The following is a 16,721-nucleotide window of genomic DNA, read 5'->3' as shown; positions in this document are numbered from 1 at the left end:
TTTGTAATACAGAAGGGGTGTTATTTGTGCCAGACTCTGTATATGCTATTTTGTGTGTTTATTTTTGTTTGAGTGTATCAGAAAAATAGAAATTGAAATGAAAAACTGAGGAAAAGCTTGTCTAGCTCTTGACGGCATGTCACATCAGCGGGTCACACTCCCCCCGCAGACCCTGACAGACTTCCGTCTGTTGCTGTCGCGGCCGAGGCCCCTGTGAGGACCATATCCATGAGCCTGAGGCTCGCTGTGCAGAGCCTGCGGCTGCCTGCTTTCTCCCTGCGCAGAACCGGCTGCCTGAAGGACTGTGCGTCCCCAGGGTTCAGGAGTGTGGCTGGGGTGTGTCCTGGTGGTGGCCTTTCTGTATCAATTTCCCAGAACACAGTGTATTTTCAACTTGCCAATTTAATTTCTTTATGTGAAGGGTTTTTTCGTAGTAATATTACATATTTTTCAAATATCTTCTGTTCCATTTTTCAGGTTTTTAACCTCAGTGGCACAAAGCATCCTTATGTCTTTGCTTTCTGAATTGATTAAAACTGCCCCACGCACTTCATTCTCTTTTTCCTCTGTTCTCAAGGACCGTCTTGGATCTTTTATCTGTACCCGTAATTTGGTTTTCACTGAAATCTGTTACTTGCTGTGTCTACTTTATTACTTCTATCATGGTGTTTCCTTTGGCCTACTTTATTATTTTCACTTTCATTTTGTTGTTTTATTATCTTCTTTTATTCTTTTATGGAATTCATGTTCTCATTAAGATGTTCTGTAAAGTAGTTTTGTACCTCGAGTTAGCGTTTTCCCGGCACGGGATCTTGGCCGTTTTGCATTATGTGCCCCCTTCCTTCCCTATCCACGTGCCTGCCCCTTGCCATTTTTCTGTAGAGTTTGCATAATTTCAAGAAACTTGGATAAATTGAGCATTTTATTCCATTGTACATTTTAAATTAATCACAATCTACCTTTAAATAACAGTCCATTAATTCCCAGGAAGTGTGAGGACTTCGTGAGCGCATTGCCCAGTTCTCCTCTGCTCTTCGTCATGCATCGTACTCTTACAGACACTCTAAACCCCACACGTCGCTGCAGCTTCTATTTTTTAAATTGCACTTTATTGATTATGCTATTACAGCTGTCCTGACTTTTCCCCTTGGCCCCACTTCACCCCCCGCACCCCCCATGCCCTCAGGCAGTCCCCCCACCATTGTTCATGTCCATCGGTCATGTGTGTAAGTTCTTAGGCTACTCCATTTCCTGTACTGTATTTTGCATCCTCATGGCTATTCTGTAACTACCTGTTTGTACTTCTTAATCCTCTCACCTCTTCCCCATTCCCCCACACGCTCCCCGTCATCTGGCAGCAATCAAAACGCTCTCCATATCCATGGTCCTGTCTCTGTTCTTCTTGTCTGCTTAGTTTGTTTTTTAGATTCAGCTGTTGAAAGATACGTATTTTTTTTGCCATTTTATCATTCATAGTATTGATCTTTTTCTTTTTCTTAAATAAGTCCCTTTAACATTTCATATGATAATGGTTTGGTGATGGTAAACCCCTTTCGTTTTTTTCTTGTCTGGGAACCTCTTTATCTGCCCTTCGATTCTAAATGATAGTTTTGCTGGATAGAGCAATTTTGGCTGGAGCTCCCTGCTTTTCATGACTTTGAATATTTCCTGCCAATCCCTCCCAGCCTGCAAAGTTTCTTTTGAGAAATCAGCTGACAGTCTTATGGGAACTCCTCTGTAGGTAACTAACTGCTTTTCTCTTGCTGCTTTTAAGATTCTCTCTTTATCTTTAATCTTTGACATTTTAATTGTGATGTGTCTTGTAGTGGGCCTCTTTGCATCCATCTTATTTGGGACTTTCTGTGCTTCCTGGCCTTGCATGTCTAGTTCTTTTGCCAAATTAGGGAAGTGTTCTTTCACTGTTTTTTTCAAATAGATTTCTAATTTCTTGCTCTTTCTCCTTCTGGCATCCCTATAATGTGAACGTTGGACCTGTTAAAGTTGTCCCAGAGGTACTTAAGCTATCCTCATATTTTTGGATTCTTCTTTCAGATTCTTTTTTCTTCATGTTCTGATTGGTTGTTTTTGCTTACTAATGTTTCAAATCATGGATTTGATTCTTGGCTTCTCCACTCTACTGTTGTTTCCCTGTAAATTGTTCTTTATTTCAATTAGTGTGTCGTTCGTTTCCGACTGGATCTTTTTTATGCTGCTGAGGTCCTCACTCAGTTCTTTATAATCAGTGAGGACCTTATAACCAGTGTTATCCTTGAGCGTCCTTATAACCAGTGTTTTGAACTCTGCATCCGATAGATTGCTTCTCTCCATTTCATTTAGTTCTTTTCTGGAGTTTTGACCTGTTTTTTCATTTGGGCCATGTTTCTTTGTCTCCTCATTTTGGCAGCCTCCCTGTGTTTGTTTCTATGTATTAGGTAGAGCTGCTTTGACTCCATGTCTTGGTAGTGTGGCCTAATGTTGTAGGTGTCCTATAGGGTCCGGTGGCAGAGCCTCCCCTATCACCCAAGCAGGTTACTCAAGGTGCGCCCTCTGTGTGGGCTGAGCACACCCTACTCTTATGGTTGAGCTTTGGTTGCTGTTGGGAGAGCAATGGGAGAGATTTACCCAGGCCAGTCAGCTGCAAGGACTGGCTGTGACCACTGACCACCAACCTCCGCCCTCAGGATCAGCTGTGCAGGGGCAGGGTGAGGGTGCTCTGACATGGTCTGTAGATGTCTGCTGGGTGCGCAGGCTCTGGGGTCTCCTGGGTGGTTCAGGTCAAGGTCAGTTCCCACCTGTATTTTCCTGGGGCCACCCTGCCCGAGCTATAAAACAATCTGGGATGGCTGCTGCTTGTGCTGGGTTGGAGATTCCCAGGCAAAGCCAAGCTGTGAATCTAAGTTGGCTGCTGCTCGTGCCAGGCCTGGGGCTCGCTGAAGCCAACTGTTGCTTGTTTGATAGGATTTAAGAAGTGAAGCATGAGCCAAGACCAGCCATTCATCTGGAAAAGCAACTTGGGTGGGCCCATAAATTGGATGGGACAGAGTCTCTGGGGATCTCCAAGGTGGGCCAAACAGTGTTAGCCAGGTTGATGGAGTCTCAAAGGTGCCACCAGCTTGCTGGCTCTGTTTGTATGTGTGTCCCGGGGGAGGCTTAGAAAAGGGACAATGGCCTCTGCTCTCCGTGACGGCAGACACTTCAGCTTCTGCCTGTGTACCACTGGTGCCTTTCACGCTGCTACCCCAGTTCTGGAACTCGGAGGGAGTGGTCTGAGTAGGTGAGTCTCTGTGTGGCTTCTTTAAGAGGACCTGCTCGGGCTCCAGGAGTTTCTTCCACCAAATCTGGGGAGCCTGGTGTGGGGCTGGGACTCCTTGCTCCCGAAATAGCCTGCCTCCCAAATTTTTATCCACCACATGTCAGTGTGGGACCAGCCTGTTCTGCATCTGCCCCCCTCCTACCAGGGCGGGTGGATGTGGTTTCTTTAATTCTGTTGTTGTCAGGCTTCATTGAACTTGATTTTGTAGATGTCAGACTTCCATTCAGCTCGGTTTCTGATGGTTCAGTGATGGAGGTTCTATGTTTTAGTTGTAATTTTGATGTGGTTGTGCAAAAAAGCCAGCCATGTCTTTCTACCCAATTTCAAATTGTAACCAACCAAACTGGGGCTCATCCATGTAGCATCTTAAAGCATGACCCCACAATCAGTGTTGAAGGAAACACGTTTTTATTAACAGGACCCCAGCCTCGGGGTGGGGCAGGGGGCGAGTCCAAGAGCACTGCTGCACAGAGCCCTGCTCTCCCACCAGACCCAGCACCCCCCCTGCTCCCCACTGGGCTCTAAGCCACCGCCATGCCCAGAAGGTCCCCACATCCTTGTCTGTTCTTGAGCCGGCTGCACAGACAGGTCTCCACCCTTCTGGAAGGTGCACTGTGGGTTTCAGAGCCACCATCCTCTCGTAGAAGCTCTCTCCTTCAGGATCTGGGGTGCGCTGTTCTCAGCCTCCACGTGATGGGCAGGGAAACATGTGCTGTGTTACACTGGATCATGGTGGAATCCGGGGGGGGGCGCGGGGGCACACGTCCAAGAGAGGGGCTTCTCTGTACATCCTTCAGAGAAGCAGAAGTTTGCATTCCGCGTTCCTGGTCACAGTTGAGTTCAGCTCCAAGCGTCTCCCGCGGACCCGTGCTTGGTTAGGCACGTCCCCACGCAGCTGCTCCCTCGTTGCAGACTGCGTGGCGTCTTCCTCCGTACTGCCCCGGGCCGCGTGGCGGAATCCCCTTCTCTTTCTGCCTGCCCTTATTTTAAATGCTTGGTCTGGAACTTCCTATGTGACCTCATATCGGGCCCCTCCTATGTGATGTTCTACTTTTGCCAGTTCCCCCATATCTTTTCCCTTCTTTTAGCGGCCATCTTTAGTCCGGGCAAGAGTTACTCATGACCCACGGGACATCTGGGGTGGGCCTCCACCTGCCCTGGTTCTGTCACCGCACATACACCTTTTCCTAGGGCGGTGGCACAGCTATCAACTTGCCATTGTTATGCAAAGTATCTTAACCTCACCTCCCCCTTCCCTCAACCCAAGACTGGGGGAGTTTTCAAGGACCCCTGCTCTTCACCCCATTACAAAGTGAGCGAGACATTTTCCGAGGAAATTTGGGGATGACGGGGAGGTGGCAGGAATGACAAAGCTGCACTGAAGCCTGGCACACGCGGATGAGGTGTGGTTGGGTCTGTAGCCAGTGGTCATGGGCGTTGCAGCTGCTCGGTGCCCGCGAGATGGGCTCCCGAGGGCAGGCCTTAGGCCTTCACCAGCCCCCCCACCCTGCCCCGGGGCCTGGCTTGCGGGTTACGGGGTCCCATGGGTTTCCTAGATGTGCTGTGTGCATCCCTGACAGTGCCACCGGAGGAGGGGAGCATAGGACACAGTGTCACCAAGCATGTGGCCAAGGTAGAACCCGGTTCAGCTGTGGCTTCCTCATCTCTCAGCAGGGCTGTGCCCACTCTTATGAGAGCCCGCGTTTCCAGTGCTTGGCCCACCGAGGCCCCAGCATCCCAGGCTGAGTTCTGAAGGATTGACTGGCTTTGTATTTTACCAGTAGCCAGAGGGTCCACTGGGGGGCCTTTCCTTGTCCTTCCTCCCTCCCTCCCTTCCTCCCTCCCTCCCTTCTCTCCCTCCTTCCTTCCTCCTCCCTCCCTTCCTCCCTTTTTCCTTCCTCCCTATATTCCTCCCTCCCTCCCTCCCTCCCTCCCTCCCTTCCTTCCTTCCTTCCTTCCTTCCTTCCTTCCTTCCTTCCTTCCTTCCTTCCTTCTTTCCTTCCTCCCTCCCTCCCCCCTTCCCTCCTTCCTTCCTTCCCTCCGTCCTTCCTTTTTTTCTTTTTTCTTTTGGTAAGAAATGGAATTCCAGATGACTGGCAGTTTGTTAACTGCAGCTGAGTAGTTACAAGTGTGCTTAATTTGAGTGGAGCTTATTTGCAGACATGTTAGGAAATAAATCTGGGAAACCATTTGTGATTCTTGCAGTCAGCTTTGAGAAAGAAATGGCTATATTTTAGATTTATTTTATTATCTTTTATCATAAAAATAATACATGCTTATTGCAAAAAAAAAAAAAAAGGCAGCAGCAGCAGCCAGAAAACACATGAACACAAAATAACGGCCCCCTGTAATCCACCTGAACCCCGCCACTGTAACCTTTTTCGATGTATTATCCTCCCAGATTTTGTTTCTGACACACGGGTGGATGGATGGACTGACGGACGGAGGGACATGATGCCTGGGTGGATGGATGCATAGGCAAATACACAAAAGAAGTGTTAAAAGGAGAATTAAATTATGCTAGTTGTTTTTTCTTTCAGCCATGAAACAATGTATATCAAAGAAAAATCTCCACTTCCATTAACTGAGACAGGCACCTTTGTTTTTCCTATCTGCGCAGTGTTTCATACCCTGGACGAGCCGTCGTTTATAAAGCCAGCCCTCCATTCACGAGCACTTACATTGTGCCAGTTTCTTCCCGCTCAGACCCGCCGCGGAAAGCAGCCTTCCCCCGGCCTGTGCCGAGGGGCCCTCTCAGCCCTCTGCTCTCAAGTTCTAGAAGGAGGCTGAGCAGCGTTCAAGTGCCCGGTTTCTCTACCCAAGCTCCGACTAACTGGTTCCTTTATTACTCCCTTTAATCCCTGCCTTCTTGACAAGTGGAAAAAAAATGTTAACTTGTTTTAATTAGACTTTTAAAATTGCCAATGACTTTGAGCAGTTTTTCATACACTTGTTGGATTTTTTTAAGTCCTTTTTATGTGAATTATCTGTTTATAACCTTGGTCTATTGCTCTTCTGAGTGTATTTATCTTACTGACTTGTAAGAGCTACTCTTATATTATGGAAATTTACCTGTATTTCTCATGTGTATTAACAGTAGTTTTTCCCACTCATTTTTCTTTCATTGTTATTTGTGTGTGTGTATGTGTTTAACCAAACAAAAATAAATAAATAGTCAGATCTAGTCATTATTTAAAGGATTTCTGGCTCTAAAGTGATAGTTAGAAAGGACTTCTCACTCAAATATTATGTATTATGTAGTATTCATCTTCATTTTTTTGTTATAGTTTTATTATTCTACTTGGTGTACATTTGACTCCAACGTTTATCCCGGATAGCAAAGAGATAAATTTTATTTTTTTCTAACATGTTCATCCAGTTACTTCAATATCCTTTATTACATAGTTCATCATGGTTTTGGTTTATTCAGGTCTCAATTTCTACCAGTCAGGTTATGAAGAAAAGGAAACATTTATATTTAAATGTACCTTTGACAATATTGATAAACTAATGCTCTTTTGTTTTACCAGAGGTCTCATGGGAGAATCAACAAGTCAAAAATTCCAGAAGGGACTGCCTCCTCAGTTCTGATTTATCCGAAAGCTCCTGGGAAGACTACTCCTTAGATGAAATTGGAAGGACCTTTTGCCAGGAGGTAAGATGTTTTCCTAACGCCAGGGCTGTCTCCCATGTGGACAGAGAAGGTGGCAGCCGTGGAAAGCCACCGAGTCAGGCGTCGTCCCTAAAATTAGTTTCGATCCTACTTCCACCCCCAACGCTCTGCTTCACCCGCCTCCGGAGAACAATGCCACGCGTCGGTCATAGCGACGCGGCGCTCAGTGCTTCCTTTGTGCTTCTCTCGCACTAAATCTTACAAAAACATCTAAGACACATAAAAACATGACACAGCTTCATGGAGAAAATAAAGAAAAGCTTGAATAAAAGAGAGGTCTTTTCTAATTCTTGGATTGGAATATTCATTTTTAATGCCTGATCATCTCCCTACATCTGGATGAAGATATGTACTTTTTTTCTTTCTAGAGGTTACAATAGAGGACTTATCCTATCACAGAGAAAATGTTATAAAGGTGTGGTCATTAAGACAGTGCGGTCCTGGCACGGTAATGGACATTCGAATGGATTCAGAGCAGCGGGTGGCCAATAGACTGATCTTCCGCTGCGAATTCAGCCGGTGGCTGAGGCCCGGTGGAGCAGGGCCGGGGCAGAGGCTAATTATTGGGATAACTCACCAGCTTGCCGTCTGGGGGGAAAGGCTGAAACTTCTGCTCTTCACACCAAAATAAATTCTATGTGCATCCGTTATTTACACTGAAAAATAATGTGGGTGAAAATTTTTTAACCTTGACATTTAGGTTTTTACATGTGAAGTAAAGCCCAAAAGGCGTAAAGGAAAAAGATTGATAAATTAGACTGCATCGAAATGAAAAAGCTTTCTACAGCAGAACTTCCATAAACAAAGGATAGACTGGGCGAAATGTGCACCACGCGAGCGAGATGAATGGTCACTGCTCCTACCACACGTAGAACTTTCACAAATCGTTAACGTAATACTTTCAGCAGAAAACTGTCAGTGAAAAAATGAAGAAAAGCCGATCTCATTCAGGGTATCAGAGAAGTGGGCCCTTCCATATACTCTTGGTCAGTTGGTAAAACTTTTCTTTTGCTGTTCATGAATTTATCGTTTTCATAGAAAACATGAGCATTATAAAACACATGACCATTACAAAAAAATGTGAGCAATTCTGAAAAGCAGGAAGAGGAAAGGAATAAATGATTCAGAATCTACCGCCCAGCCACAATCAAAGGCAGTATTTGGCGGATGTAATTCTCGGCCTGGCTTTAGTTCGCAACGCCAGAAGGAGGCCGCGGCTGCAGCTGTGGGTGGGTGAGTGGGTGCGTGGACAGAGGCAGTTTTAGAAGAAGAAATCATGCTTTTTTCCCTTTGCAAATAAGGCCTGTGGAGTTTAAGTGTCTTTGGGGCTTCCGACCCGCCGGGCAATGCTGGGCGCGCCTCGCAGGGGTCCTCTGTTCCAGCTTCCCAGCAACTGCTATCATCCCAGTTCCAAGCTAGGGAAACTGAGGCACAGAGAGGTTTAAGGACTTGCCCAGGTGATGCTGCTGTAAGTCCCGGGGCTGTGTTTAAGCCCCTAGTCCTCGCCCACAGTGCTGTCCTCAAGCGAAACCAAAGACATCTGTGAACTTTGAAAGATAAATGTTCCATCAGCACAGGAGACATTGGGCGCCCAAAGGGAGTTTGAGGCAAGAAAAGAGATTAGGAAAGCCATTAAGAATGGGAGAAATTGTGGGGTTTTTGAAGGATGTCTTAATTACAGACAGTGAGGGCTGGCTCCCCGCTAAGTCCCCGCCCCGCCCCGCTGTCTGTGCTGTGTACGTTCAGTCCGCAGAGCCCCTCGCATTTACACTGTACCCCCGCACGGGGACTTCCTGGCTGTTTTGCCTTCATTTTATCCGCACGCAGCCGTACTGCCACACTTACTGTTAATATTTTCTCCCTTTCCGAGTTCTTTATTTTGATTTATTCTCCAGTTGGCTGAGTTCATTGTCAAGTAATTTCCTTAAGGAAGGCTCATGGGTGCTTTTTCCCGTTGTTTTTCATATCAGAGACTATCTCCCTTTTGCTCTTGTACTCGAACAACAACTTGGCTGGGTATCATTCTTCCATCAGACTCTCTTTTTCTCGGAATGTTGTATTTTTCCATTGTCCTCTGGCCCTGGGCATTCTTCAGAAGAAGCCTGAGGTCAACTCATTTTTTCTCCCCTTGTAGGTGATTGTTTCCCTACCTAAACACCTGAAGTGTTTTTTCTTGATCCTTGAAATTAAAAAGCAACAGCAAGCTGTGTGGATGTTGGGCGTTTGGTCTGCGTGTTCTGCAGCGCTGCGGGTTCTTTGCTGTCCAGATTAGCTCTTCCATTGCAGCGAAGTTTTCCCTGTTCGTTCACTGAAATCTCCTCCCCCCCTCGGCCCTCCCCCGCCCCCTGCCTTTCTTCCCTCTTTCCTTCCTTCCTGTGTCCTCCCAGTCACCCGCACCTTGGATCATCTTTGTCCTTGGTCTTGAGTCGCTTCCATCATGTTGTCTGTTGCCTCTGCCTTCAGTGAGGTTCGTTCCGGCCGCTCCTTTACTGTTAGTTTCCATCTCAGCCTCATCGCTTACCCTTGCTGTTTCTAATTTACTATTTCATATAATGATGTTGCTTTCATTTTCTATTTTCTTAGCTTTGAAATAACCCTTCTCATAGCTTTTGTTTTATCACCTTGTCTTCAAGCTTTTCTTTGAATGACTTTATATTTTTATTTAGTTCCTTTTAATGGCATGAAACCTTTACAGGTGATATATTTTTTTGTATTGTTTCCACACAGACTGGGTGGGTTCTTTGTCTTTTGCTTGATATTTGTTTGTTTGTTTTTGTCGTGTGTTTGCAGCGTTGGAAAGCCACTTGCTTTCATCCTGTGTGTGTGCAGTAGGGGCGGAATCACCTTACAGTGGATGTAGCTGTGTTGCCATTTTCACTGCTGCAGCGTCTTCCACTACCCACATCTACACAAATCACACACCCCCACCCCCTGCCAGGGAGGGACACTCGCAACGCGTCCTGCTTTGTGCCAATACAGACATGCCCCGTATGTGGGCGTGTGCACGCCTCCTGGTCGGAGGGCGTGGGAAGGCTTCCCCAGGCCGCCGGCCGCAGCCGAGAGCGCCTGTTGTTCCTGCGCTCTTGCCACTTCGCGACGTGGGAGTTTGATGTTTTTCCTGCCCTGAGGCAGGTGGGATGCCTCTCAGCCACGATTTTAATTTTCACTTTTTTTTTTTTAACTGATGTGTCAAATAGCTTTTCCGCAACCTTCCTTTGGAACATTTTTGGTAGAAAACTTCATTTTCAACAAATATTTAATGAGTGCGTACTGCATGCCAAATTGTGCTTCATCCGAGGTACTTGTTAGTGAACAAAACGGGGGCAGTCTCTGCTCTCCTGGCGACCGCCCGTGTGCCCGAACCTCGGGGTGGGGAGGCGCACCAAATAAAGACGTTCTAAAACAGACACACAAGCACAGTCATAAATACAGCTTTCCTCGAGTGGCGTGACAGCCAAGGACAGGTGTTACGAGAGAGAATAACAGGGGGACCTCATTTAGATTGGGGATCGGGGAAACATTTATACAAATTGAATGTGTAACCGTGGAAAATGACGAGCCTCTCAGGGGCCCACAGACAGCGTGTCTCACGCCACGCATCATCCAAAAGAATGATGGAGGTAGGTGCTAGTTCTTACGGAAGAAAAAAGTCCATGCCATATTGTTAAATGAGAAGGCGTTTGTCAAATGTGAAGGTGTATAGTATGACCCCACTTTATATAATTAAGTGTCTAAGTGACTGTCGTGGGGGTTTGGGAACACTGCACAGAACTGGGCGGTGAGACTTCCAGGCACCTTCATGTCCGTTACATACGCCACGGAATTGCTTGCATTTTTATCTTTTCATTTCGTTGTAAACAGGAACCTTGAAAAGTCCTAAAAGGTTATACATGTCTATTTGTTTCACTCCCTGATCGTCTTCTAAAACCGTTGCTATCAGAGGCCCTTTCCTGAAACAAAACCTCCCGAGGCCGAATGTCATTAAAAGTGGACTCGGCAGCGGGGGACGCCAGGAGGCCCGCTCACCTGCAGCCCTGGCTTCTCACCCCGAGGGCCTTCCCCGGGCTCCCATCCCACCCCTCACCTCCCCCAAGGAGAAGTGTGCAAATTTAGCCACATATTGGGTTAATTTTACGCAACTTTCTGAGAAGCTTACGCTCTGTGAATCTCTAAATATTTTCAAGACTTCCTCTACGGATTTCCAGTATTCCTGGACACCCTATGGAACTTTCAGTGGATCTGCTTCCTTTTTCTTTTATGGATACAGACTCTTGTACATATAGTTCCAGGTTCCAGCAGCTTAAAAAGTCACCTTTTATATCAAATGGTGGCTATTTCGTTTGTCTTCTTACCCCAGTTAGCAAGAAAAACAGAAATCAGACGAAGTGGAGAGGGCTGGAAATATTGGAGAATATTGTTATTACTCAATAATAAACAGCAGGAAAACCTTTGGAAAGAAAACCAATCTTCATCGTATTTTTATGAGTCATATAAAAATCAGCGGTTAACCTACTTTACCGCATTTTAGAAGTCCCATAAGCAAAGCGCATTCACCCCGGCTCTTTGTAATTCCCCATTAAAGAAAAAAGAATAATTAAAGAAATGTCCAATGTGTACTGTTTATGCAATTCTTATATTAATAATTTTCCTTAGTACAAAAGCTACTTGTGTTTTTAATAAAGTGTTGCCAGCTTTTTTGTTTGATCGACCGGACTTAATCAGGAGGAGCCTAGGGTGGGCTCACAGCAGGGGAGGCTCCAAAGTATATTAAGAAAGATGCATCAAACTGGCAGCTCGGGAGGGTTCGCAGCTCTGAGATTCGAGGCGGAGCTATGACATGTGCCGCTTTTCCTGGAGAAACTTGTCTGCCTCGCCACTTGAGTGGATGTGACTGGCGACGCTGTTGTGTAGGAGCTCATCAATTAAACATTTGAGGTTCGGTACATGCCATCGTAACCTTTTTGATCAGTCTTCGGAGAGGAAAATGGGAAGGGATTTTGGCAAAAAAAAAAATAACATGGTTGAAAAGCTCCGTGAAGTCAGTTACTGTGGAGGCCACACGCTCATTTTCTTTCGTTGCAGTTTTCAAAGTCGCGTGAGAAAATTGAAAAAGCCCTGAGCGCGGGGGACCCCTCCCAGTGCGGGTACATATCTTTGAATTACCTCAAGATCGTCCTCGATACCTTCGTGCGCCGACTGCCGAGGCGAATTTTCATCCAGTTAATGAAAAGGTAAGAGCCCCGTTGTTTCCTTGACACCTTTTTCCCCCAAACGTCAACCGTGAGGATACAGAACAGCTTCATTTATTTTTTATTAACGTTTTGGACTTGTTGCTGTTGAAAATTCAAACGCATGCGAGAGTAAAGAGAGTGAGGGAACAGGCCCGTGCCCGGCCTCCCATGTGTATCCCTGGCCGCTCCTCCTCCGCCCCAAGTGTTTTTGACACAAGCCCCAGACATCATATTTCACTGAAAGATCTCACTGTGTCTCCCGAAGATAAGAACTCTTTTTTAAAACATGGTGAAAATGCAGTGTTCACACCTCACAGAATTATCGAGGATAATAATAAATACCCAGGCAGGGTTCAAATTTAACTGACTGTCTCATATTTTCTTTCATAGTTTGAGTCAGGATCCAAATAAAGCCTATACATTTCCATTGATTGACTTGCCACAGTTCTTTTGTAATCTCTAGAGTCCCTCTCCATTTGCTAATTATTTCCCGTGCCAGGCCTTTGTAGAAGTCTGGGTTGGTTGTTATGTGGAGTTTCCTACAACATAAATCTGACTGATTGCAACCCACAGTGACATTTAATGTGTCTTCCTGCCTCCCTTCCCCTACCCCTGCCTTTACGTGGGTGGATATACAGACCCCTGTTCAATTTGGGGGTGAGGACATTTCACGGGTGGGGGCAAGCGTGTATGGATGGGTGGTCTCTCTCTTCGTGACAGCAGCAGCCAGGTGGGTGGGACGAAGAGCGGCTCACGGACGAGCCGTTGTTAACGGGACGCGCCGCGCACCTCGTTCCCTCTTTTATTGGTCGGAGGTAAAGAAAACCTCCCTCTCCGATGATTTGGCAACAATGAGACACCATTAACCTAAGAAAGGCAGGGTGTCCATGGTTCTTGCTCTTCACTTATCAGTTTTCAAAATGAATTGGTTTCCCAGCATCCTCCACAAGTGAACAATGAGCGATTTTTCTTTAAAAATATCATTATGGCCCTCGCTGGTAGCTCAGCGGGTTGGCTGTTGTCCTGTGCACCAAAAGGTTGCAGGTTCAATCTCCAGTGAGGGCACATAGGTAGGTTGTGGGTTCGATTCCTGGCCAGGGTACATGTAGGAGGCAACTGATTGATGTTTCTCTTTCCTGTCCTCTCTCTCTCAATACACATATCCTCCGATGAGGATTAAAAAAATATATATATATATAGTATTATGAATTCATGGATATAGGCTTATTTGTCTTAATCCATTACAGTTGCTGTTCTCATTGATACGCAATCTGTTCCATCTTGGCCAGTGGGAGCCTTTTCGCGTTGGCCTGAGTCCTGCTGATGGGACCCTCTGAGCCCCCTGTGGCTCTCTGGTCCCTGTAGGACAGTGCTCCAGGTGTCCCGGTACATCCCATGTCCCTGACCTGGGCTTAGCCATTTCTCCAAGGATCCCTGTTTCCTTTCAGGTGGAAAAGGCGTGCATAGACGGAACTCCGGGTAAGGGGTGTTGTCTCTCATGTACCTGGTTTTCTGTCCAGGAAACTCAGGGAACCCTTTCCCAGGGCAGCGGCACTGCGGCTCCTGGAAAGATTGTCCTATGGAACTCTGGTCTCTGCTGGGCACCGCGGGGCTGCCTGGGTGAAGGAAGAGGGAAAAGCGGTCCTAAGCTGGACCAGCTGGCCCATCTCCCACTGCATCCCCCCTTCTTCTCAGCGCCCCACATGTTCGGAGAGTCGCCGCCCCCACCATGTGGCTTCTATGGCGGAAGGCAGAGCGCGGCCCTCGGAGTGAATATCTCCGCGGTACAGCAAACCGCTTCATTGTCCTTGTCCTGCCTGTACATTGTTAGGATTTTTAGGGATTACTTTCTCGGATAACTAAAAGTTATATAGACATTTCTTTTTATTTCATTTTCAAAATTATACAGATAATAATTTAATAGTAATAAGAAAAATGAAAAACACAACATTGCCATCCACCTTACATAACAAATTTACTGTTTTCATTTTCGCACATTCTGTTCTGTTTTGTATGCACATAGATATATAATTTTTACATATTTGTAATCCAAATATATCTATAGTTTTATATTGTGCTTGTAAAATAGGAATGCATATTACAGACATTCTTCACATTGCCTTCATAGTCTCCCAAATCATAAGTGTAACGGACACACGTTGAGTGCTTCTCTCTGCCAGACATAGGGGGAGGTGCCGAGAATGCAGAAATGAATACCAAGCCGTCCGGAGCCGGCGGCGCTCCCTGGAGTGGTGGCGGCTCCGAAGACTCTGACCGGGGCCTGGAGGGAGCGGTGAGGAGGTGGAAGACGCCAGCGCTGGGCTGTCGTGATGGCCTGGTCTAGCCAGGCACCCAGGGTCTCCTGAGTCGTGCCCTTGACCCCACGCGCCCAGACTTCCTGGTGGGACAGGGCACAGAGGCAAGAGCAAGGCGAACGCCCAGGTACATGAGTTGTAATCAGGTGTCCCCCCTGGTGCGCGTCTCTGGAAGTGAAAGTTTGTCACAGCTTCCTGGTCAACTGATCCCTTTATAGTTATACTTGTTATCCCTCTGACTCCTGTGGCCACCGTACCGGATGTTACAATACCCGTAACAGTCCTTTGTGATTAGTAGTTGTCAGGTGTGTCTTTCCCCAGCCTTTTACTCTTTGGTTGTCACATTCTAGGTGTGTTTCCTGTAAAATAGCAAATATCTGTATTTTCCAAATTCCAAAATGAACATCTTTGCCTTTTTAGCGGTGAAGTTTAGTCTGTTTCCATTTATTGTGATGGCTCTTTGGGATTTCCCTACCACTTTACTTTGTACTCTCTTGCTTACTCAGCTGGTCTTTTATGTCCTCCTCGATCATGTTTGGTTCTGTCTGAGTTTTTCTTATCACCCCTTTTTCTTTCCACTGCCTGGGGATTTAAATATTTTATTTCTATTCTTGTAGAGATTACCCTTAAATATTTAACATATGTTCTAAACTTACAAAGTATAAAGTTAATCAATATTTCTGCTGTCATGAATAAAACAAGAACCTTTAACTTACACATTACCATTGCCTAGTGCTTTGATCCCGCCTCTTTTTTTTTTTTTAAACCCTCACTCAAGGATATTTTTTTTTTGATTTTAGAGAGAGAGGAAGGGAAGGAGGGAGGGAGAGAGAGAAGCATCTATGTGAGAGAAACAGTGATTGGTTGCCTCCTGTACACACCATGACCGGGGGTTGAACCTGCAACCTAGGTATGTGCTCTGACTGGGAACTGAACCTGCAACCTTTGGGTTTGCAGGACAACTCCCAACCCACCGAGCCACCCAGCCAAGGCCTGTCTTTTTCTGATAGTACCTGAATTAGCTGCTGCTGTTATTATTATTTAATGTGGTCTATGCTTGTTTAGATTTTCTCAGGTTTACCAGCTTGTTTGCCCACCACTGCTTTTTAAGTCTCACTCTTTTCTTCTGAATTCGATCTCCTGAAGTGTATTAGTGAGGTCCTGTGCGTGGTGAGTTCAGTCTTTGTTTTCAAAGTGTCCAGTTTCCCCTTATTATTTAATGAAGATTTAACAGGGAACAGAATTTGAGTTTGGAGTTATTTTCTCTTAGCACCTTGAAGTTATTGTTCATGGTCTTCTGGCCTCTATTCTTGCTGTTGAGAGTCTGCTATTTAATTGCCAATACTTTATAAAAGGTGATTATTTTTTCATTTTCTGGTTGCCTTTATGATTTTCTCATTATTTTTATTACTTTACAGTTTCCCTACAATGCGTCTGGGTACAGATGTCTGTTTATTTAACCTTCTATCTCACTCTGAGGACTAGTGTCTTTCATGGGCTTTAGAACATTTTCAGCCATTATTCTTTGATTGTTCTCCTTACCGCATTCCCACAGGTCTTCTTCTGGAACTCCTATTAGATGTATGTTGGACCTTCTCACTCCGTTTGGTATGTCTGTTAGACTCTCTTTTATATTTCCCATGTGTTTATGTCTTTGGGCTGCATTCCGACTGTTTTCCTATAATCTTCTCTAGTTCACTAATCGTCTTCAACTGTGCCAGACCTACTTCCAGGCTTGTGCAATCCCAGGTCTCCCAACCACAAATGGAACACAGCGCCAGCCCCTTATAGCCCACCTTAGATGGAGCCCAGGGCCCCGTGCAGGCCAGAGAGCCCCTGGGATGTCGCGGGAACGACTCGTGTGCTTGCTGGTCTAGCGTTGGTTCCCTCCTTGCTGCTAGCACCTGTGCGTGGTCCTTTCTTGGTTTCCACTTCAGCTGTGTGTTTAAAAGGATTCTGAGATATTTATTCTAGTCGTCGTAGATATATTTGATATATTTCTATGGGAATAGACCAGGAGGCTGGGGGGAGATCCACTGTGCTGCCAGAAGTCTTCTCTTTGTGCTTTCCTGCTGGCTGGGCAGTTAGAAGAGCTTCCAGAGAGGAAGCAGGAGCCTGGGGGAGCTGTGCGGGCCTCCCACACAGACGGGCGGACGGCATTCTCAAAGGGGCTCGTTTGTTCGGGTCCT

At 46.1% G+C, this 16,721-nt stretch overlaps 1 protein-coding gene across 1 annotated transcript in view; it reads left to right on the top strand.

Annotated features, from left to right (window-relative positions):
* Positions 1 to 16,721, top strand: part of EFCAB6 (EF-hand calcium binding domain 6) — a 163,029-nt gene that overhangs the window by 53,112 nt on the left and 93,196 nt on the right. Inside the window, exons 8-9 of the mRNA XM_054582574.1 lie at positions 6,844 to 6,968; positions 12,069 to 12,217. Coding sequence (XP_054438549.1) covers positions 6,844 to 6,968; positions 12,069 to 12,217 — 274 coding nt within the window. The remainder of the gene's footprint in view (positions 1 to 6,843; positions 6,969 to 12,068; positions 12,218 to 16,721) is intronic.

Source organism: Pteronotus mesoamericanus, unplaced genomic scaffold (assembly GCF_021234165.1).
Source record: "Pteronotus mesoamericanus isolate MK-2021 breed Mesoamerican mustached bat unplaced genomic scaffold, CSHL_Meso_final contig_702, whole genome shotgun sequence".
NCBI lineage: Eukaryota > Metazoa > Chordata > Mammalia > Chiroptera > Mormoopidae > Pteronotus > Pteronotus mesoamericanus.
The sequence above is the reverse complement of the archived record's forward strand: the minus strand, read 5'-3'. Positions and strand labels throughout refer to the sequence as shown.